Raw genomic sequence first — 26,819 nt, forward strand, 5'->3', positions numbered from 1 at the left:
AGGTGCTATATAGATGCTTGTTCCTTCCCCCCTTATATAGCACTTGAAGGTTTGCAAAGCATTTTGCAAATAACTCAATTTTTCCTCCCAACAACCTTGGGAGGTAAGTGCTATAATTATCTTCATTTTACAGATGAGGAAACTCAGGCAGGCAGAAGTAAAGTGCCTTTCCCAGGGTCACAACAGGTAGTAAGTGTCAGATTTGAACTCAGGTCTTTCTGACTCCTGATTTAAGACTCCATTCCCTGTGCCACTTTATGTATCTACATTCTTAGTAGAGTTCCTTCTCACTGACTGTGTTATCCAGCTTCAAAAGTGGCATAGCCAGCACTAGGAAAAGCCTGCAGGCCTTTTGCCCAGGGACCATAACCAGAATGATATGTTAGATATTGGGCCTGTATGTTCACCCTCTCCCCTCCACCCAGTCATGTTGTAATTGTTGTCTGATCTTCCAGAATATAATCTTCCTGAGAGAAAAAACTTTTTGAGGAGTGTTGCTGTTAATAGTATAACGAATTTCTTTACCTTCTCTTAATCTCAATAGCACGGCTTCTCGTACAAATTGAATGGTAACTAAAAGGGGCAACAATCAGATTTCCAATGATTCTGGCTTACTTACTGGTGATGGTGTTATCCAACATTTGTAAGAGTTTGGGGTTAGAAAGTGCATTTTTGCCACGGATTATGGGTAAGGTTTGAGATCTGTGATGCTTATGCCCTTCATGACTGGAAGTGGTATGCATCCTAAAAAGTGAGAAACAGAAGTCACTTAAATACATCAAGCTAATTAGAAATAATCAATGAAAACAATTTTAAAAAATACTTAAATGTCTAGAATGGGACTAATTATGAAACAACTAATTGTAGGATTTATCACTGTGGTCAATACACTACGATGGAAATTTCAGTGGAAAATTCAATTTTAGTACAGAGGTTCTTAACCTTATGAAATCTAAGTGTTTCTCTTAAAGGATTTACAGAAGTTGTGGGGGAGATCCTCTCCTAGAGAGATTTCAGGGGGTCCATGAACTTGAATGGGAAAAAATCCACATCTTTATCTTTACTAATACAGAAATGAAATTGAACATTTTCTTCAATTACTGGAAAACCTTCTGAGAAGAGGTCCATAGACTTTACCCGCCTGCCAAAGGGGGTCCATGACCTAAGAAATATTCAGCACTCCTGCTCTAGAATAACATACAAACTCCTTAGCTTGGCAGTTAGAACCCTTCACAGTCTGGCTGCAATAGACTTTTCCGTATTTCTATTTTCCATCACTCCCTTTCCTGTCTTCTTTGTTCTAGCCTAACTGGCTGACTTGTTGTCTTCTAAACTCAACATTCCATCTTCTTACTCTATAGCTTTGAAGACTGTTCCTCATCCCTGGAATGTACTCCTCCTTCACTTCCATCCCTTAAAATCCTTAGAATCTTCAGGGCTCAGATGTGCTTACTTCCTATGGGAAACCTTTTCTGATCCTCCTCCCCACATGCCACATTGTTAATTCTCTCTTTCTGCTTAATTAATAATCTACATACTCATCTATCCATGTTTTATTCCCTAGGTAATATGTAAGCTTCTTGAGGGCCAGGTCTATTTTTGATGTGTCTTAATCTTTCAGGCACCTAGAATGGTGTCATGCACATAACAGGAACTTAAACAGTTGGATTGGATTGGATGTCTGCTTTGCTAGAGATATTTTATTGGGGCCAAAATAGATTTTTGGAAGAGCTATATACAATAATAAATTATCCTCCTAAAAGCCTTCTTTTGTCATTACAAATAGTGAATTGTACCTCTTGCTAAATATGTGTCTTTGCCAGAACAGAAGTGCAGTATTTATGATAGCATACTGAAGAATTCAAAAGCACAAGCTATTAGGGGAAATAGCTTGTAATTTGCTCCCTGGAGGAACTGTTGCCATATGGGTAAAGTTAACACTTTTAAGAGAAACACTTAGTTCTTGGGAAAGTTAATTTACCAAATGGTACCCATGTGACCTTAAAGACTTAATTCGCCACCCACTGGTGAGTACTTTATTTCTATGTCTTAGCCTGGCTTACTACAGAAAAAACTTAATGTTAATAAATAATAATAATGAAAAAAGGCTTTGTTACAGTTTCCTAGGAAAATGATCTCTGCTGTAACTATTGTAAATCCTTTTCTGTTGTGTGATTGAATCAACTTCTCCACATGTAAAAGTCATAAATGCAGAGCTCATTTTGGTATAAATGTGAACATCCTTTAATAATCCCTAAATTTAAACTTTTTCAGACATATCCAATTTTATTTAATAAAATTATGCAAGTTTTTGAGAGTACTTGACAAGGAATTTTTCTCACAGAGAACACTTGAAATGTTAAGTTGGGGGGCATTTGATATTGGAGAAAGGAAAGATGGCCATGACTTTATTACTATGCAGTTGGTGCCAAAAACATTTTTTGTAAGATATTCTCCAAGGAAGGACCTGGTTAATGGCAACATTGAATCACAACAATAGCCAGCATTTATATAGCCCTTTAAGGTTTACAAAGAATTTTATACATGCTACCTCATTTTATCCTTACAGCAACTTTGTTGAAGTAGGTCGTGTTATTATCATTTTATAAATAAACTGAGGCAGAAAGAAGCTTAGCAACTTGCAGAGTGTCACATAGCTAGTAAGTATCTGAGGCAGGATTTGAAGTCAGGTCTTCCTGATTACAAGTCCAGCATTATAGCCACTGTACCACCTAACTGCCTCTACTTAAGTTATGGTTCTTTTTTCCTTGGAGATTCTTAGGATTTACCATTACATTTAAGTTCCAGAAGAGCTAATGATAGGAGGAGAGCCTGAAACACTGGGGGAAGGGTTGAAGACAGCTTCATTGTCTCTCTCTTGGTCGTATTTTAAGATAACACCATGCTGTTTCTATTAAAGGATAGCCTGATGGCCTCAGATGCTTTAGTCAAATGCCTTATACCTCTTCCAGTTATGAAACTGAGAACAGTGTTTATTTGGGAAGCAAATGATGAATGGCTCTCTCTTCCTACTCTTTATTTGTTCTACCCCTCTGCCAATATAATAGGTTTATAATTCTAAGGATGTTTACTATTGTTTTAACTGCCCATAAAAACAGCTCTGTAAGGGAAGGATGGAACACTGGATACTGGAAACAAATGACCATTCTCCTGGTCTCATGTCTGGTCTTCAAGATTAGGTTATTTCTGAGTTAACCACAGGTATGTTGGTCTTAGGTGGTCCATATGTGGCTGGCTTGGGAAAGCTGCTCGAGCTGACAGAAGATAGATGAACTTACGCCATCTCCCAGAATCTCAGGAACAAATGGCCTGGATTCTGAGACCCATATGGTGGACCCTAATGGGTAGATGTAACATGCTTGGTTCTAAGATATAGGTCCACTTTTATTTGCAAATCCCAGGAAGTATTTTGGTCTTCAAGGGGACCATTGTACCTAGAGATGATGTGGGGCCAATTCAGACTACCCAGGAAGATCTCTGCTCATTGGATTAGACACTTGGACCTAGCTCAAGTTCAGGCTAAACTGTAGCCCACAGAGGTAAGCAGAACAGGTCCAACCTCAGGGAAAATTATTATTTATTATTGCTGAATGTGGATTGCACACTTAAGGTCAAATTCTAGGGTACCATCCTATGGTATGGACAAAGTATGGTCTATGATCTTTTGTGTGCCATAAATCCCATGGTATCATAGATTTAGAAGTAGAAAGAACTAGAGATCATCTAGTCCAAATTTTCATTTTACAGTTTAAGGAATTGAGGCCCAGTGTGGTTAGGTGACTTTCCCAAGGTCACACAGTTTATAAGTGGCAGAATTAGAATTTGAATGCAAATTCTCTACCTCCATATCCAGTTTTTCCAACTGCACTATGCTTCCTACTCAGATTGCTTTCTAAAACCTTCAAGAATACTGCTTTAGTTATATAAATTGGTAAACTACCAAAGTAAGGGATAAACAAAACCAGGATGTGATATTAGCATAGAATTGGTTCATATGAGATTCTAATTCAATTCAATAAACATTTGATTTATTAAGTACATACTAACTTCAGGAACTTTTTAATTACACCCTCCATTTTAGCAAAAGGAGATACAGTAGTACAGCTTAAAAAAACAACTGTGATTACTAAAATAAAAGAGGCCCAGATAGAATCTAATATTTTGCTAGTTGTTTAGAAGGTATTTGTTTTGGTTTAGACCCATGATTCTATTGGTCAAACTCTAATCTGGTAATTCTTTTGTAACTTAAGAATTGTAGAGAGTTGCCTGAGGTCCTCGGGGGTTATGTGACTTGCCCATGACTACTACATGTCAGAAGGAAGACTTGAACTCAGGGCTGATGATTCCAAGATGAGCCCTCCATCTATTTATGGATGGCCCTCCATGTCGCTGTGAATATGAGCATCTTGAGGGCAGGGACTGTTTTTGCCTTTCTTTGTATCTTCAGTATTTAGCCCAGTATATGGCACATAGTAGGTGCTTAATGAATGACTGCTTACTGTTGTTGCTGTGGCCTCTCAATGGAAGATTAGCAACCATTAAAAAGGCCCAAATATTGGAACAAAAGTGTGTTAACCGTGTTAAGATTCAAGAGAGTTTCCTTAAAAAAACCCTCACTTTTAATGGAATCCAAAGGATAAATTATTTACAATCCATACTTGGTTTGACACACATACATACATACAAACATATATATATATATATATGTATACACACATATATACATGTGTGATACAAGTACATAAGTGTATATGTACGCATATATTTGTTATAGAAATTTGTTGTTGAAATAATTTACAATCCATATTTGGTTTAATATATGCACACATATGTACACATGTGTACATGTATATGTATATTTCAGTGTATATGATACATGTGAGGTGTATGTATTTAAATCTGTATATGTGTCTGCATGTGTATAGATACCCATATATGCATTATGTATGTATGTATCTGGCATGACCTTACCATTGTGAGAGGAGACCTGTGGTCTGACAGGAAGAATTAGAACCTTTGAGAGTTCCATTATTCTGGGTTGCCTGGACAAACTTAAATGCAGCAGCAATTTTCCTATGAAGAAAATATGCATGTTAATTCAATAACAATGTGTCTAAGAAATGCAGGAACATATCTAACAAAACAAGAACTAGAATGTTAATCTGCTAAATTTCATTGATTAATAGAAGAAATATGATCATAAGAGTCACATTTATTGCTTGCAACTGAAAAATCAGGTTTGGATAAGGATCTTGACCTGAGATTTTTCTCAAAAGAAATGGATAACAATAGAACAAAAGCATCTTTGTGATTATTCCTCTATGGTTGTTTGTTGAAGGATCTTTCTGAAATCAATATATAAAAATTATGCCCACATAACCTCTTTTTATGATGAAATTAATTCAGCCAATATATCAGTAAATTCAGGTTCCCATTATTTTTCACCTAGATTATTGAAATATGTTTTTTTTTTTTTGGAGGCAATCCAGGTTAAGTGACTTGCCCAGGGTCACACAGCTAGTAAGTGTTATATGTCTGAGAACAGATTTGAATTCAGGTCCTCCTTACTCCAGGGCTGATGCCCTACCCACTGCTCCACCTAGCTGCCCCGAAATAGGCTCTTAATTAGGCTTTTGCTTCAAGTCTCTCCTCTTCCTCCAATCTTTATATAGCCAACTAATTGATATTGGCAAAGCCCAGGCCTGCCCATGGCCTTTTCTTGCTCCAGTGATTCCCTGTTATCCCTGGGATCAAATACGAACTCTTCTGGTTGGTGGTCAGAGGCTTTCACAATGAGATTCCAACCTACCTTCCCAGTGGTATTACTTCAAGTACTCTAGGATCTGGCCAAATTGCCCTTCCTGTTCCTCATACTTGATAATCCATTTTCCATCTTTGCATAGTTTGTCTTCCATGCCTGGAAGGCACTGCCTCTTTCCCTCTTTCTCTTAAAATCCCTAGTTTCCCTCAAAGCTCAGCTCAAAGGCCATATCCCACTTGAAGGCTTTTTGATTCTCCCAAATGCTGTTACTGTTTCACTTACAAAATTACCAGGTATTTATTTTTGATTAGCACGTATTTATTTTGTATATACTTATATGGATACATGTGGTTTTCCCAATGGGGTCCCTAGGAGCCTCGGACTCTTTCATTTTTGTCTATTTCTAGCATCAAGCACAGTGCCTTCTGCAAACTAGGTACTTAATAAGTTGCTTATTTATTAATTTATTGATTAAATTCTCTCAGGAATATTTAATATATATTACTGGGGGAAAAAGTCTTCCTTTGCTGATCTTAAATACCTTATATACAGAAAAGGCCCTTTCAGACTACCTGCCTAAATCAAAGGCTGCATAACAATACTGATTTAAAGCCTGCAAAAAAAACACCTAACCTTCCATTCTGCTTCTTATCACAGATGTATTTTATGATATCTGTTCTAGGTATCACAATTGCTAGTTATGGCCCTGGTGACCCCCATGCTCTTATATGTCAGCATCTAAAGTTTCTAGATTCAATGTGAAGTGAACCAGGATGGTGGCTATGTGAGTGGAGAGGAGACTAGGTTTCAAGGATTAATCTGATACATTAAATTGTTATTTCATATATGTCCTAAAAATAGTAGTAGTTCAAAAATGTTACCTTATTATATTACGTTTGCCCAGGTATCTGAAATTTTGAAGACAAACACTGAAAGAAAAAAAAAGGCAAATTCTGATTATTAGTACCATGTTCAGGGAGCAAATCACTTAAACTTAGAATATTCATAGTACTAGGGATGGGGCCTGGGCCTGGGTTTCAGTGATATGTATGGTGAGCTCCCAAGTGAAGAAACTCTATTAGCGAAGGTGTCAGTATTTCTCAGCAACTTATAGGCTTAGCAAGTTATCTAGAAGAACTGAAGAGGAAAATGATTTGTCCAGGGTCATTTGGTCAGGAAACATCAGAGACGGAACTTCAATCCAAGTCTTTCTGGCTCTAAGGCTAGTTCTCTAGTTGTGATTTCAGACTGCCTCTGAAGATGTTCTTTAGAAAGAAAAAAAATCCTTTTAATCTTGTTTGTCAGTTCTCTTTTTGTAGTAAACAGAATGCTCGACTCAGAAGGAGGAAATGCTGGAATCAGTTCTGCCTCAGATGCTTATTAACCGTGCAACTTGTTTGACCTCCAAGGTCTCTCAACTTACTATCCTATGAACCATAAGCAGGTCATAGCCTCTCTGAATCTCATTTTCTTCATCTGTAAACTGGAGAAAGGGATACATGTAGCATCTATATCTTAGGTTGTTATGAGTAGCAGTTAACATAATGGATGTAAAGTGTTTTGTATACATTAAAACGTCAATTGTTATAATTCATGGTGTCATAGAATGCTGAAAACAGAGAAGTCAGAAAACATCTTTTCTAATTTTCTCATTTGTAGATAAGGAGACTGAAGGTCAGAGATGTCATGACATTGTTAAGTGGCATAATTGAGACCTGAATCCAGGACTGTGCATGAAATACCAGTTCACGGGAGGTAATTGTTAAATTTTCAGTCTAAGTGTTTATACCTTAGAAAAAGGCAAATGCTACAAATCAGGGTGCAAATGCTACAAATTAGGGCTTGATCTATTGTTCTGTTGATTAGACTTAACAAAGTGATGGAGAAAATGTTGATATTTCAGATTAGACTTAAAAGTATGTCATACATTTTCAGAGAGTCAGTTGTTAAACATTTGCTCGCACATTACTGTTTGACCACTAAGTCCCAATACCAACAAGAGCATTTTTTCCACTACATGATATTGCCTCCCACTCCCCAAGCCCCATTCAATTCACTAGATAAGTGTTTATGACAGTCGGAGAGAGAAAATAATAAAGAATAAATAAATCTATAAAGATACACATGCATATATTACTATATATTGTAAATATACATGTGAACATATTTACATTCACACACACATATTTATATATATACATATATAGATAGATAGATAATTAAGTTATAGGACTTACTCCAATATGCTGAAGAAATCAGATATCTCTGAAATGGGTGCTCTTTGCCAGTAGGAAATCAAAGTCTCTGGAAGCATATGTCAAATAGTATGAGGTTATTTGAAATCCAGTAGTTTTTCTCGTACTCAAAAGTCATTTTAAAGAGATGCCTTTACCTTCTGAAATGGTCTTCATGATGTGAAGAAAACACATAAGAAGACTCCTCGTTTCCGCTTGATCAAGCTTGTCATATCTCAGCGTCAGTCCTATCAGGGACAGCGGCCTTGCGATCTATTGAATCAAAGACACGGTAGCTACTGAACAAGATCAGACGCTCTCAGGATCAGTCATGGCAATGGGATGCAGGGACTTGTTCTTGGGGAGAGGCTCGTACCTTTTCACAGTTGTCAGTTTTCTCGCTGCTTTTCTCGTTGGTACTTGGATTGGAGTCAAGACTGGCAAGCGAAGCTCTCGAATCACCATGGTTTACTGTAGAAATAGCTATTGATGAAAAAGCTGCAAACAAAGCCACAGCACACATACTAAAATGGGATGTATGGGTACAGAAAATGAAGTTAAAGTGAGAACTCACAAAGAGGTTTAGTATCATAGTGACATCTAGGGACATGACAAGGACACGGTGATGGGGCTATGTCCTGTTGCAATAAAATTTAAGCGGTGCTAACAGAATTTGTTACTCTTTCAATGAGTAAATTGATAAATTGTTGTCAATACTGAGCTACTTCAATCTTAGTAGCTCAGTATTGACAATCTATCAAGAAAGCTATAAGATTTTATACTTTTGCCTCTGACAAAATGAAATTGTCTTAAAAGGTTGATTTGAGGGTCTCCATTTTGCTTCCTGCTACCCATGTATTTGATGACATCTGCTCTAGGTACTGGAATAGCTAATTATTGATCCAGTGGTCCCCATGTAAAGTTCCTGGATTCAATGTGAAGTGAAAGTGACCTGAACTAGGATGGTGTGGATGTGATCAGAGAGGAGAATATGTTTGTGTGCATGAATAAATATGAGTTATGTACATGTATATATATGCATATATGGAGAGAGAGAAAGAGGAGAGACACACAGAGACAAAGATGGACAGACAGGGACTGAGAGAGACAGAGAGACAGAGACATATATAGAGAGAGACAGACAGAAAGATACAGAGAGACAGACAGGGACAGAGACAGAGAGAGACACACAGATAGAGAGACAGAGAGGCAGAGAAACAGAGACAGCACACAGATAGAGACAGACATATAGACAGAGACAGAGAAAGAGAGACAGTGAGACAGAGATGGACAGAGACAGAGAAAGAAAGGCAGAGAAACAGAAACAGATATATAGACAGGGACAGAAGTATAGAGGCAGAGATAGACAGATAGACACACTGAGAGACAGAGACAGAAAGATACATATTGAGAGAGAGAGAGACAGAGACAGAGAGACAGAGACAGAGAGACAGAGAATTTGGCAACTGAGTTCATTTGTGAGGGGATGAAGGTGAAGAATGACAACAGAATTGTGCAACTAGGTTATTGGAAGGACAGTGATGCCCTTGACAATAGTAGGGAAGTCTGGCAGATGGGTTAGTTTTTGAAGAAAAACAATTCTGTTTTGGACATGTTGCATTTGAGGTGTCTGTGGAACATTTAGTTTGAAATGTGCAATAGACAGTTTGTGATGCTAGATTGGAGCTTAGCAGAGAGATGAGGAACGAATATGTACATGTTGAGTGTTCTGCATAATCACTGAATTCACGGGGCTGATGAGATCATCCCATGAGAGAGTGTAGGGGCAAAAGAGAAGAGGGCATAGGACAGGGTCTTGGGGCATAATCACCATGAATGTGTATGACATAGATGAAGAGCAAGGAGGATCGATCAGGCAAGTAAGAGAACTAGGAGAAGATGCTCAACAGAGTCAGATGCTACAGAGGAATAGAGAAGGATGAAGTTTAAGAAAAGGCTGTCAGATTTGACAATTAAAAGATCTTTGGTACCTTTTAAGAGACTGGGTTGAATAGAATGATGATATTATGATCTGGATGCAGAGGGTTTAGAAGAGACAAATAGAAAAGCAATTGAAAGCATTAAATGTTATTGCTGGTTTTTCCCCCAAAGGAATTTAGTTGAGGAGAAGAAAAATATGGGCTGATAGCTAGCAGGGATGGTAAAATCCAGTGAGAATTTCCTATCTTAAGGATAGGGGAGAGTTGGGTATGTTTGTTGATAGCAGGGAATGAACCAGTAGACAGAGATTAAAGATTAGAAAGAGGGAAGATAGTCGTTGTAATCTGTTGGAGTGTATAAAAAAAATTCATGAAGACTCTTTTTGAGAAGATTTTTACTGATCACATGCATTGAGAACATCAAATGAAAGTGGCCTTTCCAAAATAGCTATCAAAGTTGTATTTTGAAGCTGGAAGACTATTCTAATTCTCAAAAGTGAGCAAGGACAGGCTTTAGCTTAGTAATGGAATGATGAATCTTGGTTTCTTAGGATTTAGAGTAAGCAGGGGACTGAGAGGTCATGTAGCTATGGATCACAAGATATAGCATCATCGATTTAGAATTGAAAGGTTCTTAGAAGCCACATAATCTAACCCCCTCATTTACATGGAAGAAACTAAAACTCATCCCATGCAGATGACTCCCAAAGATTAAATTAAAATAAGTGGAAAATATAATGAGACATCATAAGGTGTCATCCCGATACATAACTAACCAACCAAGCAACTACTCAACACAAATTTATTAAGCAGTTATTTTGTGCTGGGCACTATACTAAGCATTTGGGATGTGAAGAAAGAGAAAAAAACCAATCCCTACAATCAAGTGGTTTATTTCCTAAAGAGGAAGATATATTTTAAAAGTAAGCTGAATGATCAGGGTGAGTTTCTAATACTTCCTAAGGCTTTGGAGAGGATGAAATATACATAGACACTTTGCATGGAGACTAGTCACTGAAGGCTTTTCTATAGTGCAAAGTGAAAGCCACTATGGGGTATACAGAGTGACAATGATTTGTTAAGTACAAAATTGAACAACATTCAGTTAGATTACTTAAGAGCCTACAGGCAGGGCTTACACACTACAAAAAAGATTCTCTCTTTTTCTGTTCCTTTGTACACTTATGGCCCAGACTCACAGAAATGAACTGTCAAAAATACAATGATGTGATGAGATGTAGATGAAGTTGATGAACATGAATTCTCATCAGTTCCCAAGTACCTGCTATGGAGTTAAGAACATCTTTAGAAAATGACGTGTCCACAGAGTTAGCATGCTTCATAGCTGATTGGCTCTGAAATCCTCCATTGGTGCTCAAGTCGTCCCTGGATCCCTGCATTTCAAAAGAAACAACCTGGCTCATTGTAGTGAGAGAAATGATTACTAAAAACAAATGATTTGGGGGCATCCAGAGTTCTCCCTTTTTCTATAGTCTCATTTCAAAGTTTAGTATCTTGAAGGACATTATTGATAATAAGAGTAAATTAACTCTCTTCAATCTTGGTCAGATCCCACCCAATCTTCTACTGAGGTTTGGGTGGGGATAAATTCTTTGAACAGATTGCTCAATCCTGGGGGTAACTTAGAAGTACATGACATAATCAAAGTTTGTTAGAATAGTTCCAGTCACTTGTTGTAATATTCTTTCTCTCATTAATTGTTAACTAATTAGACTTGAATGCCACCCTCAGGAATAACCCTCTTCCAAGAGCTTATAAACTGTGAGCCAGCTCCCGTGATTGCCTTTGGCTTTCAAGAGTACCACTGACCTCTTTTCATTAAAATGCTGGCATTATTGATAAAAGGACTAATTACCCAGAAATTATTTCTCTTGAACTTTTTAAACATCACAGTAACAGTCCAATTTATAATGATAATGAGTTAAACTCATATGCAGATTCTTTATTAAACTTTTTATTGCAGCACATTAGATTAGCTCTTTTATCCCTCTCCAAAGCCAATTTATCAGAAATAGTGCAATTTACCTTTGCATAGCCCTAGTGATGTGTGGACCCTTTTACTCTATGAAAATTTGAATAATGTTACTGCTACTAGCTCAGAGTGAAACACCACTAGGAAGCCTCCTGTGTCCTTGGTTTTAGGTATCAAATGAACATAAATATGCTGGAGTGCCAATCTATGATTTCACAGATCACACTACCTAAGGTAGACAGTCTTCCCTGGTTACTGTGGCCAAAACATTTATTGCCTTATGGCTAACCCAGGGGATGTACTTCTCTGAGCTTAGCTGGACTGACTGTTGGATAGCAAGCCCACAGTTGGTCACTGCACTCATCCTTGAAACCTTTCCATCTTACAAGAAGATGACAGAACTTATGCTTTACTGTCAAAACACTCAAAAATCCAGAATCACTTTCCATACCATGACAAGACATGTTAGTAGGGCTTCAGTGGTGTGTCAATTGATAGATCTTGAGAATCCAGAAAGTACTAAAGATGGGCTGTTAGGACACTAGCTTAGGGAAGGATGATGGAACACTGGTTAATTAGGCCATGTTGGCTGGAACAAATATTTCCCTCTACTGCTCTCTCAGGCTGGGGTAGAGGAAGTTGCAGAAATTTGTATGGAGTATGGTAGAGTGATAAGGGGGTAGGGGTGAGGATTGCAACAAGGGAGTTTGGGAGAACATGGTGTGAGTTGAGCAGGCTATCTGGGAATGTTTTTATTACTGCAATTCTTTTGTGGGATAGGGAGGTGGCAGGGTCCAGATCTATCATTTCATTAGTGTAGCAGAGGCCTCCTGATAAGGAAACTCACTTCACTTAATACAGATTTGTGCACTGAAAAGTTAAATGACTCGTCAAGGGTCATACAACTTGTGTGTGTCCAAGGAAGAACTTGAACCCACGTTTTTGTGCCTCTGTCCATCATGGAAGCTGCATCTCTATGGTAGGGAATGTTATTATGATCTTGATTATTAGCAGGGAACGAGGGAAAATGGAGATACTGATGAATGGGTATTCAAGATGTTGCAAGGGATAGAAGGTAACATCTGAAGATATAACTCTGATATACATGCTTTAAAATAACTTGGTTGAAATGATGGGCCATCCCTGCTTTATTCCTAGGGTCACAGACTTCAGAGTTGGACTTGACCTAGAGGTCAAACTATTTAACCCTTTCAATTCACAGATGAGAAAACCACTTGCAGAGAGGAAAGAGATTCATCCAAGGTCACAAAACAGGCATTTGCTTCTGATGATAAATTTCTTGCTTTTCCTATTATGTCCTATCATTCAAGAGGAAAATGAGATGATTGCTAAAAGAAAGATTAAAATGAAGTTTTGAAGCATTATGTAAAATTACCTGATTAGATGTATTGACTGTAAAAGGAAACAGATCCTTCAGGTAAATCCTTGGCATATTATCAAGCAGCATACCATAAAGGGGCATATATAAAGTGGTTATTTGGGCCTGTTTATCCTAGAGAGAAAGGAAACAACAAGAAGAAGGAGGGATCCTTTAAAATCAATAAAATTTTAGGTTTTATTTTCACTGAATGTAATTAGAAGGAGGGAGAAATCACTTACTGGTTCCTTGTATCGATCATCAAATGAATGCTTAGCCATTATATTTTTAAGAACAGCTAAAGCTAAGTGTCTGATATCTTGGTCTTCCTGTAGTGCAAAGCCGACCTCTCGGAGCAAAATTCCAATTAAGAAGTGTTTGCGGCAAAATTCATTGGTGACAGTATATTCAGGCATATCTTGGTTAGGAAAGATAAAAATCTCACTTTAATATTGTAAACTGAGAATGTTATAAATTCCAATAATAAAGAATGCATTTAGAATGAAATAGTGACATGCCTAAAGGACCTCATAAATGTGCTAGACTGTACCAGCATATAATTTTTTGGGAGTGATATATATAATAACTATTTCAGGCTACCTGGATGCTTTTTGATGTAGCAAGGAAGACAACATGGCTTCCAAAAGCACTTAACATTTTTGAATGATTCACCATCTATTTGTGGACAACAGGGTCTTTATATAGGGGTATTCTAGTTTGGGAAACTGAGGCAGAAAATTTCTAGATTAGGTAAACTGCCCAAAGTCATAGTGAATAACAGCCAGGGCCAAAAATAAAACAAGGCCTTCTAACTCACATTTTAGGATCCCAGAAATCATTTAACCAATATACTTCAAAATCGTTCCTAATTTTGTTTCTATCAAAATAACCTCATAAAACCCAGACAGACTCCATTTTGCATGAAAAATTATGATAGGAACTAAGCTACTAGTTCATCAGAGGACATATGCTACACAAGGATCTGCTACATAAATCATATATTTAGAGTTGGAAGAGACCATAGAAGCCTTTGAGTTCAATATCCTCATTTTACAGATGAGGAAACTGAGGCAACTTAAATGACCTGCCCATTGTCACATGGCTAATAAGTGTCTGAGGCAGGATTTGAACACAGGTCTTCCTGACTCTACCACAGCACTCCAGACTCTGCATCACCTAGCTATTTAATAGGCTTGAAATATATTGAAGAATTAAAAGAGATATGTATACTGCTTTATGGATACAGACATACTTGGTTACAGAATTTTGTTCATTAGTCAGTCCAAGAAAATTCCAGTTACCTTAATAAGTTTAAAAGTGTCAAGGGATTTTGGTTGAGAGAATAAAGTACAATAGAAGGTAAACTTAGGGAAGCCTGAGAATGTGAATAGGTGAAAGTAAAAATTTAATTGATCATTAGTATCATTTGGATTATATACATAATATAGAGCAGCTGGATATATGTCAAAATTTGAATGTGAAGAGTTGTGTAGACATGACTAAACATTTTTTTAAATAGCCATGTGCTATTCTCATGGACCCTATTTTGATGACAGTTATAAAGATAAATACATAATTATCTCATAATATAAACCCATAAACATTTACCTGATGCATGTAGCTCCTGAGTTGATTCTGAAGGTGTCAAAGGGTCTTGAATGAATATGAATAAAAAACAAAAGGTCAGCTGTTTGCATGAATAGACATTTTCTTTGCAGTAGTAGTCACATAATAGATCTTTTTTATGATGCCCATATTGGTTGTTTTTATTGGAAATTGATGAACAAGTAAAATTACGACAGGGTCTACAATGTAAGGGTCTCTGTTCAATGACATCTTTTCTGGAAAAAAAAAATTTGACCATGCTTCCATTTAAGGATTTCAATAGAAAAGCACTAGTCAAAATTCTTCAAAAATGAAATTTCATTCTTTATCTTCTACTCAGTATTAATTTTTCTATACTGAGCTTTGCTTTCTTAAAAGACAGATTCTCCTTCATCTGCTGCTTCTACAGTGAAGAATATACAGCCAGAAACTCTGACTTGTTTTTAGATCAAGGATCAAGCAATTGATTCTATTAGGAACAGTTGATAATACTGATTGAAATTATCAGACCCAAAGTGGCTGACCCAGCAAGACTTCATGAAACACATGAAATCTTGATAATTATACCCTTGGGTTTAATTTGATTCAACTAGACAGACTAGATGTTCCTGAATAATCCTAGGCCTACAAAGAAGCCAAGACAAAATGGATAAAATCACATGCATTTTTAGAAACTGACAAAAATAAGAAGTGGATTATTACCTGGAATGTTGGCTGACCGTATGGGGAGGCATAAAGGAATAAAATGTTCATGATAGCATACTTCTTGAAGAAAATCAAACTTGTATTGGCTTAGGGTCTGAAATGAACCAAAGTCAGACATTCAGTTCTAAAATAATTGATGAAAATGTTTTATGGTAATAATTTCCCCTCTATACTGAAAAAATGCTCATCTATAACCATCTGTTTTGTGAAGGTGTTGTGTTTTGGAAAATTAAAAGTTTAGCTATCTCCAAAATCTTAAAAATCCTCTCTCTCTCTCTCTCTCTCTGTTTCACTCTTCCTACTTATCTTTTTTTTTTTTTTGAGAAGCTCAATTAGTGTATAGATAGCTGGCCTTGGATCCAGGAAGACCTGGGTTTATGTTCCATCTCCGACACATACTAGTTGTACGACCCTGGACAACAAACTGAACTTCTGAGTACTCTAGGTAACTCCTTAATTTTTGCAGAGAAAGTGCCGACCTTCATTGAGAAGACAAAAAAATTTTTTGTCATATTTCCTTACCTCGGAATTCCTGCTATCAATGAAATCACAGGTTCAGTCCCTATTTCTCTCCAAACTTTCTAAGGTTTTATGTGGCTTCATGGAAAGAGACCTCCAGAATCTGGAGTTAAGCAGATCTTATTTCAAACTCTAGCTCTACTTCTTACTATCTGTGCTTCCTTGGGCCGACGAGTAACTCTTTCTAGATCTTTATTTCCTCACTTACAAAGCGAGGGGGTTGGACTGGGCTATCTTTAAATTTCTTCTAGTTCCAACATGTGTTTCTGTGAGTGAGATAGAAGTATATGGAGTAAAAGGAAAATGGAGGAGAAAACACTGGGAGATGATAGATCACTTACAGGACATTTCTCTGTCTCTAGCTATGTCATAAATTGTGGCTGAGTAAAGTTTGATTCTCTGTATTATTCTCTGCTGCTACATGTAGAAGTATGGGGCAAGTGAGGTTTTCCCACAAGATGTCAATTTATCCACTAATGGTTCTACACTGGTGCCTCAGTGTGATATGCAAAGGGGTGGGCTTTGGTACCCATTGAACAGAAGCTCTGGAAGGTCTTAGCTGCCAAGCTTGTGAAGGCTGCCAACGCTGGCCCAATGCCAGTTTGTGTATCTGTTGTCTGAAAGTTGTGAAAGACTCATTACTAGAGGGTTGGCCAAGAGGTGATGAATTATGGAGTCTGCAGTAGTCCTTGGAGCTTCCTGCTAAGGTATGGAGGTTTTGCAGCCTATGCTGGCAGAGGGTATAGTCACATATGGAATTCTGATACACTGAAGTATGTAAACCTTCAGAGGGTGACCCTCCAAAAGATCATTACATAGGACAGCTTTGACACAAAAGATCAGGTTATTGCCTATGTTTTTCCTTGGTTTAAGATATCATATCATACTATTATAGTGTACTATATTATACTATATTAATATCATATTATTCTACTGGCAGTTTCCTGCACCAATAAAACCACAGGGCATATTAAAAGATAAATGTAAAATGTCTTCTACATGAAAAAAGACAAAGGATTGAAAACTGATTAGATATGCACAAGATCTTAGATTTAGTGCGGGGAAGGACTGGGGAGAGCTGTTAGTCTAACTTCCTTGGGGGAGGAAATTCCAATGCCTAGAAAAGTCAAGTGATTTATTTAGTCAAGGTCACATAGAGAATAAGGAGCAAAGTCAAGTTGTTTGATTCCAAATCCAGCCTTCTTTCCATTGGATCACACTGCCTCAGCCTGGCTTCACAAAATTGGATCAGGTAGATTTTGAATCCAACTAATTTTGCAGAAATTTACAATTAATAAATGTGAAAAAACCCCAAATAAATATGTTAAAAATAATCAATAAAACAGTTAGGTATTGACATAGTCTGTGGCACTTTTAAACCATATGCCAGAAATACCCCAGTAGGATTGTGTGAATAGAAATAGAAAATTATAGAATTGTAGATTCTTAGAAGGAACTTTGGAGCTATTTATTAGTTAATGTCTTATTTATATTCCCCTTGTCCATACAAATCATTTGTTTATTTGACTTTGTTTTACATCTTTCATTATGTACATTAATGTCAGCTAGTAAATAATATTTAATTTCAACAAATATTTTAAAATTTCATTTGTAGCAAACATAGCCTCACTGAATATTTTCTATACTTGTAAACCCCATGCAGGATTTTACTAAAGCTGAATAACTCACAATTGAATAACAAATGAGGAGTTTAATTGATTATCATAGTCTTTGTTTACATTGTAAGCATTTGTCTGTGCTGTAGATATCAACATTTTACAACACTGAGCGTAGTATCCTGGGAAAAGCACTAATTTAAAGGGATGGGAATGGGATTTTACTTTTGAATCTTGGCTCAGCTATTTATTACCTGTGTGACCTTGGGAAAGTGATGTTCCTTCTCTGGGCCTCAACCTCCTTGTCTGTAAAATGAGGGTTTGGATTGGATGATCTCTATAAAGTTCTTTCAGCTCTAAATCTACCAAGTCAAGATAAAATACAGATTTCAGACTTGCATCAGTTATTTCAAAAATGAATTTTGACTAACCTCAAATATAAGATCTAGAGTGAGGCTTGGACATTAGATACCATCTCATCTAACCCGTCATTTTACTGATAAGGAACTAAGCCCAGAGAGAAGATAACTTACCCGGGGCTTCTGACCTCACATCCAGTCTTTTTTTTTTTTTGGCTGGGAAGTGGGGTTAAGTGACTTGCCCAGGGTCACACAGCTAGTAAGTGTTACGTGTCTGAGGCCGGATTTGAACTCAGGTCCTCTTGAATCCAAGGCTGGTGCTCTATCCACTGTGCCACCTAGCTGCCCCCACATCCAGTATTCATTTCACTACTACACTACCTCAAATCCCTTCTAGAAGTGCTATGTTTGTATTGATTGCTGGATGTGAGGGTAAGAATGATATCAATGCATTTTGTTGTTCTTTTTTAAATTAACTGAATCAGGAGAGATGTTCTCACTCTGAATTGCTTTGATTTGACAATGTTTGGACTATTTTTAGGAGTGTTCTGGGGAGAGCAGAAAACTACCTAAGTGGATATAGCTGGAGAAAGAGAAAGGGGGAAGGCAACCGGTGTCTACTATGTGCCAAGCACTTTACAAATATCTCATTTGAGTAACTACAGATAACAGCAGTGGCATCTTGGAATGAGGAGGATTTGGCATCAGATGACCTGGTTTTGAATCCCGGGTTTTTCCATTAATAAGCTGTGTGACTCAGGGTAAGGCCCTTCATCTCTGCTTCAATTTCCTAATTTGTAAAATGAGAATAATAACACCTATACTATCAATTTCAAAGTGCTATTTTGAGGAAAGTTCTTTTTAACAATAGAATGTTTTCTAGAAATGTGAGTCACTTGCATTCCTAATAATGATACTGCTAACTCAGCCTTTTTTTTCTGTCATTTAATGGCTACTTTGGCCTTCAGAGGAAATAGGTTAGGTCTGGATCACAGACACTAGTATTTGTGCCAATTTTCATCAATAGGCCAATTTCTCTTGTGGTGGTCCGCTCTCCAACATTTTTGAGAGCTACAAATGGTCAAAGTATACCCTACTCCTTATGCTTTGATCATCTAGTTCACCTTGGAGTGGAAGGCTGGTGCTGTCAATTCGTCCTTGCAATCTAGGCAGCAAGGAAAGAGATTGGACATACCACTTTAAAAAGAGAGCCATTTACCCTGAAATATAACCTCAATTTCATATCGATAATAGGTCAATCAAGTCAAGATTTATGTAGTTGTACTTGGAGACCCATTATATTTCATTTGGAATTTTGTATCTGTTTATTCATGTATCTATCTATCTATTGATCGATCGATCAATCTACTGTCAATAGCCCCTGGCAACCTAGGAAGGAAAGAGATTGGATACATCACTTTAAAAAGAGGGTCATTTGCCTTGATATATAACCTTTATTTAGTATAAATAATAGGTCAATCAAGTCAAGATTTATGCAGTTGTACTTGGAATCCCATTTTATTTTATTTAGAGTCATATTTATTTGTTTATCTATGTCTTTAGCTATTTATCACCTATCTAACCATCTGCTTACTTGTTTGCTTGTTTTTTTATTTATTGACACTAAGTCTCCCCATCTTATCTAGGCTGGCAGTGCAGTGGCCACACGCCAGCTTTATTCCAGTGATCGGCATAGAAGCTTTAACTAGTTCCCATTTTTTCATGAGCTGGACCAGTTTACTCTTCTCAGGCAGCCTGGTCACCCTCTCCTCCCGAGGGCTCACTCGGTGCCATACTTAGCGTGGCCACCTGATCAGCTTTAGTCCTACCGCAAATTAGAACTCTCAAAGTCAAGTGATTTTCTAGCCTCAGCTTTTTCAATGGCAGAGATCACGGGCATGTGCTACCACCCAGACAAGAGTACTATATTGTAAAATATCATTATTTCTAGAGATAATTCTTACCTTGAGATCATCTGAGAAGAACATGCTGCTTATGTAGTTGTTGACCATTTTAAACACAAATCCACGGTCCAAAAATGTAAAGCAGCGCTAAGGAGTAATAAGATAAGAATATATTGACATTGAGAACACTTAAATATATTCAAATAAATTTTAATAGATTAAAAACTTAGTATATCATTTATGCAGAAGTTTCGTTAAATATCCTTAAAAAGTCTTCAAGACCTGTATTAAATGTTACTTCCAAAGTGGCAATTGATTAGACATATGGAAGAGAGTACAGAAACCAGCAAGCTAAAAACATTCTTTTATTAATTTTTATAATATGTTTTGGAGTCTAGCGGGTGAGCATCATGTTTCTTCTCCACCTCCCGTTTTTGGTTATAAGCATATTTCACTTTTTATTTGTATAAATCGATTTTAAGGTGATGAAGGAGTGTCGCGGTATAATAGGAAAAAAACAACCCTGAACTTGAAGTCAGGAGACATGGGATTATCTACCATATTTGATGCTAGTGCTGCCTTGAGTAAGTCACTAGATCTTTCTGGGTCTCAGCTTTCTCATCTGTGTAACGGAAATAATATTCTTAAACAACCTACTAGAGGAAAACACATGGTACTTAAAGCACCATAGAAATGGGAATTATGGCTATATTAGTCTTCTCCATTAATTACAAATCACTTTTGGAGATTGCAATTTATGGCAAAGAGGATTTTTCCCAAGTCTGAAAAGTGATAGCCAAATCAAACTTCAACATAATTGTATTCTGGACCATTCACCAGACTATTTAAACACAACATCTTTTTCTTCACTGAGAATGAATGGAAGGAGAGATGCACTGTATCATTCTCAAGGAGGAGCTGAATGAGTTAGAAAGAGACCTAACAAATCATGTGGGCAGGCTGCATTCAGGCTCCCACAACCCACTGCCACTGATTTAAGAGGTAATTGAATGAAGCCCAAGAACAATGAAGAAGTTGTGGTTGTGGAGATAAGTTGATACAGCTGTGTGTGATTAAAAGCAAGCAGAGGCTCCCTTTGTTACCACTCTTCATATCATCCCTTCCTTAGAAAACATGGAGCCATGGAAAGAATATTGGATTTGGAGTCAAGAGGGACTTGAGCTCCAGCCCTATCTCTCTTCCCTATTATCTGGATTCATCACGGTAAGCCATTTCACCTCTGTCAGCCTTGGTTTTTCACAGATCAAACAGAAAAGGTTGTTTTAGGTAAATGTTTTTGGGAATATTCAAGCACTATATAACATCAGTTATTATCACTTTAAAGTCATCAGGGCACAGGAAAAGACTCGGCTTCAGGAGACTTTGCTTTGACTGCTGCTCTTAACACTGAGTTTTGTCATTGTTCAAGTCACTTTATCACACTGACACTTTCTTCTTCTGTAAAATGGGAACTTACACAACCTATATCACAAGGTTGCTGGGAGAAAGCACTTTGCAATTATTAAAGTTTAAGGCAACATAACTTACGACCACTTTTGTTGTTAGAGATTGTCCTGGTAGCTGAGCTCAGGTAAAGGTAGCTCTGGATCAATTGAGGAGCTCACTGGCAGTGAGACACAATCAGGAGAGGTAACTGCTACCTAAAAGGCTGCTTCCCTCTCATTCTTTGATCCTCCCATAGCTCACATCTTTCTCTTTTGTTAAAGAATGCACAACACTGCATCCCCTCACTCCCCAAGCTTGCAAAAGACAAGCTTCTAATGCCTATTGGAAAGAATTGCCTCCTTCAAACTATATCTATCAATCTGTCATCTGTCTCCATCATTTTTCTCTCTCTCTCCATTATCTCTATCATCTCTCTATCTATATCAATCTATCATCTATCCATTTATCTTTATCTCTCTATCATGCCTATCTCCATTATCTATCAATCTATCTCCATCCCCATCATCCATCTGTCTGTCTATCTATCTATCATCTATCTGTTGGCCTCTCTTGATCCATTATCTTTCTCTATGTCTGTCTCTGTCTTTTTGATTCTGCTTTCTCTCATCTCTATCTTTAACATCCACCTCTCTATCAAGAGATAGTTACATGGGACATCTTAAAGCACTGTAGAATACTGCTCCCAAGAGAACTTGGTTTATTTATTATGAAAATCTGCTCAATTGTGAGTGTGTAAGCCACTGACAATGAAGTGTTATGATTGTATTTATTCTATCATCTGGTCAAGGAAAAAAACCTATCTACACTATATGGGTACTTGTAGTTGAACTAAAGGTGATAGGACCATAGATTTCAAGCTGGAATTGTCTTCAGAGATTTAGTTAAATTCCTTCATTTTATAGATGAATAAATTGAGAGTTAGTGTGGTCAAGAGGCTCATCCAGATTCCTACTGGCAAGAAACAGCAAATGCTTTAAAAATGCTTCTTTGATGGGTTAGTTATGAGAGACAGATAAGCTTTTATGATGTATGATGCACAAAGACTTCTTAACATTTGATTACATTTTGCAATCCACCCTTTATTCTCTATTTGATTGATATTTATTCACAATAAATGTTGATTCTTTTCCCTTTCTATCTTTTGCCTCTCCCCTGCGCCTCCCTGGTCCAATATCTCCTAAATCCTTGATTTATCTACTCCTGGCAGCAACTTCTGCATAAATAAAATACAAAGGGACAGTGGGGGAAACATATCCATCTATATGGTAAAGGGGATTTAAGCCAATTATGGTAGGGAATGAAGTCTTTTCCACTGCCTTCTGGTGACTTTTTTAACTTCCAATTTTTAAGATCTAGGGAAAATGAGTTGGTAATTTTGGAGTGATTGTGCTCATTCTTTTGAATATATTGTTCTATTCAATATTTTATGTAGAATTACTCAAACCAAGTTTTGGAAGGGAGTGCAGAGGTCATCCATTCTAACCCATACCCAACTGAGAATCTCCTTTCTACAACATCAGTAATGTTGATGCTGGGAAAATTCACAGTAACAAGTGACCATCCAGTCTTAGCTTAAGAACTCTAGAGACGCAGAACCTACCATTTTCTGAAGCAGCCCATGCCACTTTTGGATAGATCTGATTAGGAATTCTAGAGGGCAGCTGGCTGGCACAGTGGATAGAATACCAGCCCTGGAGTCAGGAAAATATCTCTTTCTGAGTTCAAATCTAGCTGTGTGACTCTGGGCAAGCCACTTAACCCTGTTTGACTCAGTTTCCTCATCTAAAAGGAGCTGGAGAAGGAAATGGCAAACCACGACAGTATCTTTACCAAGAATGGGGACACAGCTGAAATGACTGAGCAACATCTTGAGAGAAGATTTGCCTCTTTAAAACTTCTACAAGTTAAACAAGCCTAATTCCTCTTCCACAGATGGCTCAAGTACTCTGTAGAAAGCTATCCTCTTACCTCCACCCCACTCAATTCTTTTCTTCCCTATGTCAAACATTCCTAGTTCTTTCAGCTGCTCCCTTTACGGTATCATCCTAGGTCTCCCAATATTCTGCTGCTTGTCAAAGTCCTTCCTAAAATATGATGCCCAGAATGGAACAAACACAATATTTCGAATGTGGTCGGACAGAGGACAGGATACAGTGGTGCTCTCACTTCACACATCTTGGACGAAGCATCATTCCTAAAACTGGCTAAGATCTCATTAGCTTTTTCAGGTGCTTATATCGTACTGAATTATTATTCCATTAAAAGCCCCGTATTTTCCAAACAAGCTTCTGTCTAGCCCCATCTACTCCATCTGGCACTTATGAGGTTGATTGAGCTCAAGTGTAGGACTTGACATTTCTCGCTATTAAATTCCATCTTGTTCAATTTAGCCTTCTAGTCTGCTGTAATCTTTTTGGATCCTGATGCTGTTGCCTAATGCGTTAAATATACTTCCTAGATATATGCCACTTGACAGTTTGATAAGTACCCGTGTCTTTATCCGAGTCACTGATAAAAATGTCAAACAGAAAGGTATAAAGACAGATCTCCGGAGCATTCTCAATTTCTCCTCTTGAGTACATCCTCCTAATTTACAATGCTCTTCTCCTTCCTCTTTACTTATTCCATTCCTCCTGAATAAGTTACACTTATTCTTAGAACTATATTCTTATCTTGAGCCCCTTTGCCAATCAAATTCCAGTAATACCTATGAGGTCATATTTGTTTCCAAGTTATACTCTCTAGTTTACTTTGTTTTTTAAAATAAGTTTTATGAATGTTTTCTGTTTTTATATCACAGTCTTTTTCTTTAAAATTTTTTTTTTAAAATTTGTGGAATAAAACAAACATTTCCATAACACAGTACAAATAAAAAAGATGATTGCACATGAAGCCATAAGTCTATTATATACAACTTGCTATTACTTTTAAATACACAACAAAGTTATCGTGTCAATTTCTCCCCCCCCTTTTCTTTCAAACATGCACATCTCCTCCAGAATAAAATTGTCCCTTGTAACGAATAATACCAATTAAGCAGAAATAACCAATGATGATTGCACTTCAGGTACTTGTCTATAGACATGAGACTTTGGCTCTTTCCTTGGATTTTGTCTCATAAATTATTGGTTGTTTCTATTGCTATTCTTCTTATGTTCTAGCTGCTACGCTCTATGGCATCTAAACTAAGAAGATACAGGTATAAATAGTGTTCTCCTTTTCCTTTTCTGTTTAAACTTCTGAGTAGAAATGAAAGAATATAAGAAAATACATTTTAACAGGCTTTGTTAGTTTTACTCCATTCGCGGCCCCAAACCCATCCCTTATATATTTTAAGCAATGGTTTAGAAATCTAGATCCTGTTCTCAGTTACCATCTTCCTTAACCAACTGTTTACTTCCCAGATCAACCTTCATCTTTGCAGCATCTGCTTTTAAATGAAAGCAGTGATGGAAACACTACCTATACCACTAAGGTCTTCAGTTCCTTGACTAGGATTTCATCAGTTTTACCCTACCCCTAAGTATATTAATAACTATAAGGTGTGTGTGTTGCGGGGGGAGACAGAGAGAGAGAAGTGGTTATATGTTTGAAGGAAGGGGGGAAAAGGATTAGAAATATTTATTCATTCATTTAATATATATATAAAAGCAAAAGACCCATTCAGTTTACGTAAGGCATCCAAAATGCAAGAGTAAGAAAAAAATAGCTTATGAGGACTTTTTTAATTGTCTGAACCTGTGACTTCATCAGTGTAGAAAACTTGCAATATGAAAACTCTCTCCATTAATGCAGACAGGCAAGTTACCTGTAATTTACAGTATCTGAGAATTGCCTAGGCATGCCAAGTTAAGTGACTTGCTCGTTTCATAGAGGCAGCATAGATCAGAGGTAACACATGAGCACAGGTCATCCTGCCTTCAAAACTGGACTTTTACCATGCCATGCTGTTTCTCTGCCTCCAAATGAAAGCATTTTATTTTTTTGGAGGCAACTGGGATTAAGTGACTTGCCCAGGGTCACATAGCTAGTAAGTGTCTGAGGCTGGATTTGAACCCAGGCCCTCCTGACACCAGGGCTGGTGCTCTATCCACTGTACCACCTAGCTGCACCGACCCTCCCCACCTTTTCTTTTTGAAAGAATTTTGTAAGGGAGCTGTTGGACTAGGTTGGACTTGGCAATTGCTAAGGTCTGGTCCAGTTCTAGAATTCTGTGATATTATGCATGTCATAGGAGGAGACCTTTTCCAAACAACAGATTTTTCTCAGTAAAATAGGCACCCTCGGTAGTCAGTCACCTGTGCTGTGACATGACTATCATATCAGTTGGATTAGTACCTGGTCTTTTCTTCACTGAGACCTTAACACTGAAAACAACCACAACCATGTAAACATAAGCCAAAAAATTGTTTTGTAAACATCAATTATAAGAAAAAGCTCTTTACAAATTTAGATAATCATAAAGGATTTGCATTGTCATTGTAAACTATGATGCTCTAATGAGGAGTTGCTCTGTAGGTATGCTGAATTTGCTAAAGCAAAGGTGTTGGCAGAACCGTGACTCGACATTTTATTTACCTTAAGAAATCTGGCGACACTCTGGTTTGCTCTTCTTGTTTCTTCAACAGCCTCTTTGTATTTCCAACTCACGTGGTCTGAGATGACCATTACTAGTGAATCCAGTTCACTTTGGTAAGAACACGGAAACCTCCGAGCCCGTGGAAGCTAAACAAAGAGCAGATTCTACCTTTAAAACGGGGCATGTGTGTTATCCAACTTAAAATATACTCTATCATTATATTAATTTCATGTAAGGGATTGAACACTGAAATTTTAATCACCATAAGCCTGAGATTCTGATTCTTTTTTCTGCCCCCTACTATCTATGGGATCTCAAGAAAGTCTATTCACTCGCAGGGTGTCATGAGTTTTCTCATCTACAAAATGAGGGGGTCAGATTAGATGATTTCTGGGTTGTTCCATTTCTAGAATACTATATTCTAATTAACTCTATCTTGTTAATTAATCCTAATTAGCTAATCCTGTATTAACTAATATTATTTTGAGAACTATAAGAACAAGAAAATATATCTTTTCTTCAGGATCTCCAAGTACTTGATTATGAATAATAACTGGCATTTATATAGTGCTTTAAAGTTTGCAATGTTTCACAATTATTATCTCATTTGATCCTCACAACAACCCTGGGCGGCACGTGCTATGAGTATCCTCATTCTTACAGATGAGGAAACTGAGGCAGAGAGGTTAAGTGACTTGCCCAGTGTCACCCAGCTTATAAGTTTCTGGGCTAGATTTG

At 37.3% G+C, this 26,819-nt stretch overlaps 1 protein-coding gene across 4 annotated transcripts in view; it reads right to left on the reverse strand.

Moving 5' to 3' along the window:
• The window catches only part of DOCK10 (dedicator of cytokinesis 10), a 273,934-nt gene that overhangs the window by 48,270 nt on the left and 198,845 nt on the right, over nt 1-26,819 (reverse strand). For 3 of the 4 annotated variants that reach the window (XM_027875937.1, XM_027875941.1, XM_027875938.1), the window contains exons 28-40: nt 26,081-26,227; nt 20,096-20,182; nt 15,635-15,731; nt 14,936-14,980; nt 13,570-13,745; nt 13,346-13,462; nt 11,239-11,350; nt 8,393-8,514; nt 8,175-8,289; nt 8,020-8,086; nt 6,664-6,711; nt 4,993-5,094; nt 620-744 (exon numbers count right to left, since the gene is read on the reverse strand). In XM_027875937.1, the coding sequence (XP_027731738.1) occupies nt 620-744; nt 4,993-5,094; nt 6,664-6,711; nt 8,020-8,086; nt 8,175-8,289; nt 8,393-8,514; nt 11,239-11,350; nt 13,346-13,462; nt 13,570-13,745; nt 14,936-14,980; nt 15,635-15,731; nt 20,096-20,182; nt 26,081-26,227 (1,360 nt within the window). The remainder of the gene's footprint in view (nt 1-619; nt 745-4,992; nt 5,095-6,663; nt 6,712-8,019; nt 8,087-8,174; nt 8,290-8,392; nt 8,515-11,238; nt 11,351-13,345; nt 13,463-13,569; nt 13,746-14,935; nt 14,981-15,634; nt 15,732-20,095; nt 20,183-26,080; nt 26,228-26,819) is intronic. The other variant, XM_027875940.1, reaches the window with a different exon arrangement.

This window comes from Vombatus ursinus, unplaced genomic scaffold (genome assembly GCF_900497805.2).
Source record: "Vombatus ursinus unplaced genomic scaffold, bare-nosed wombat genome assembly UNPS02014810.1, whole genome shotgun sequence".
Lineage (NCBI taxonomy): Eukaryota > Metazoa > Chordata > Mammalia > Diprotodontia > Vombatidae > Vombatus > Vombatus ursinus.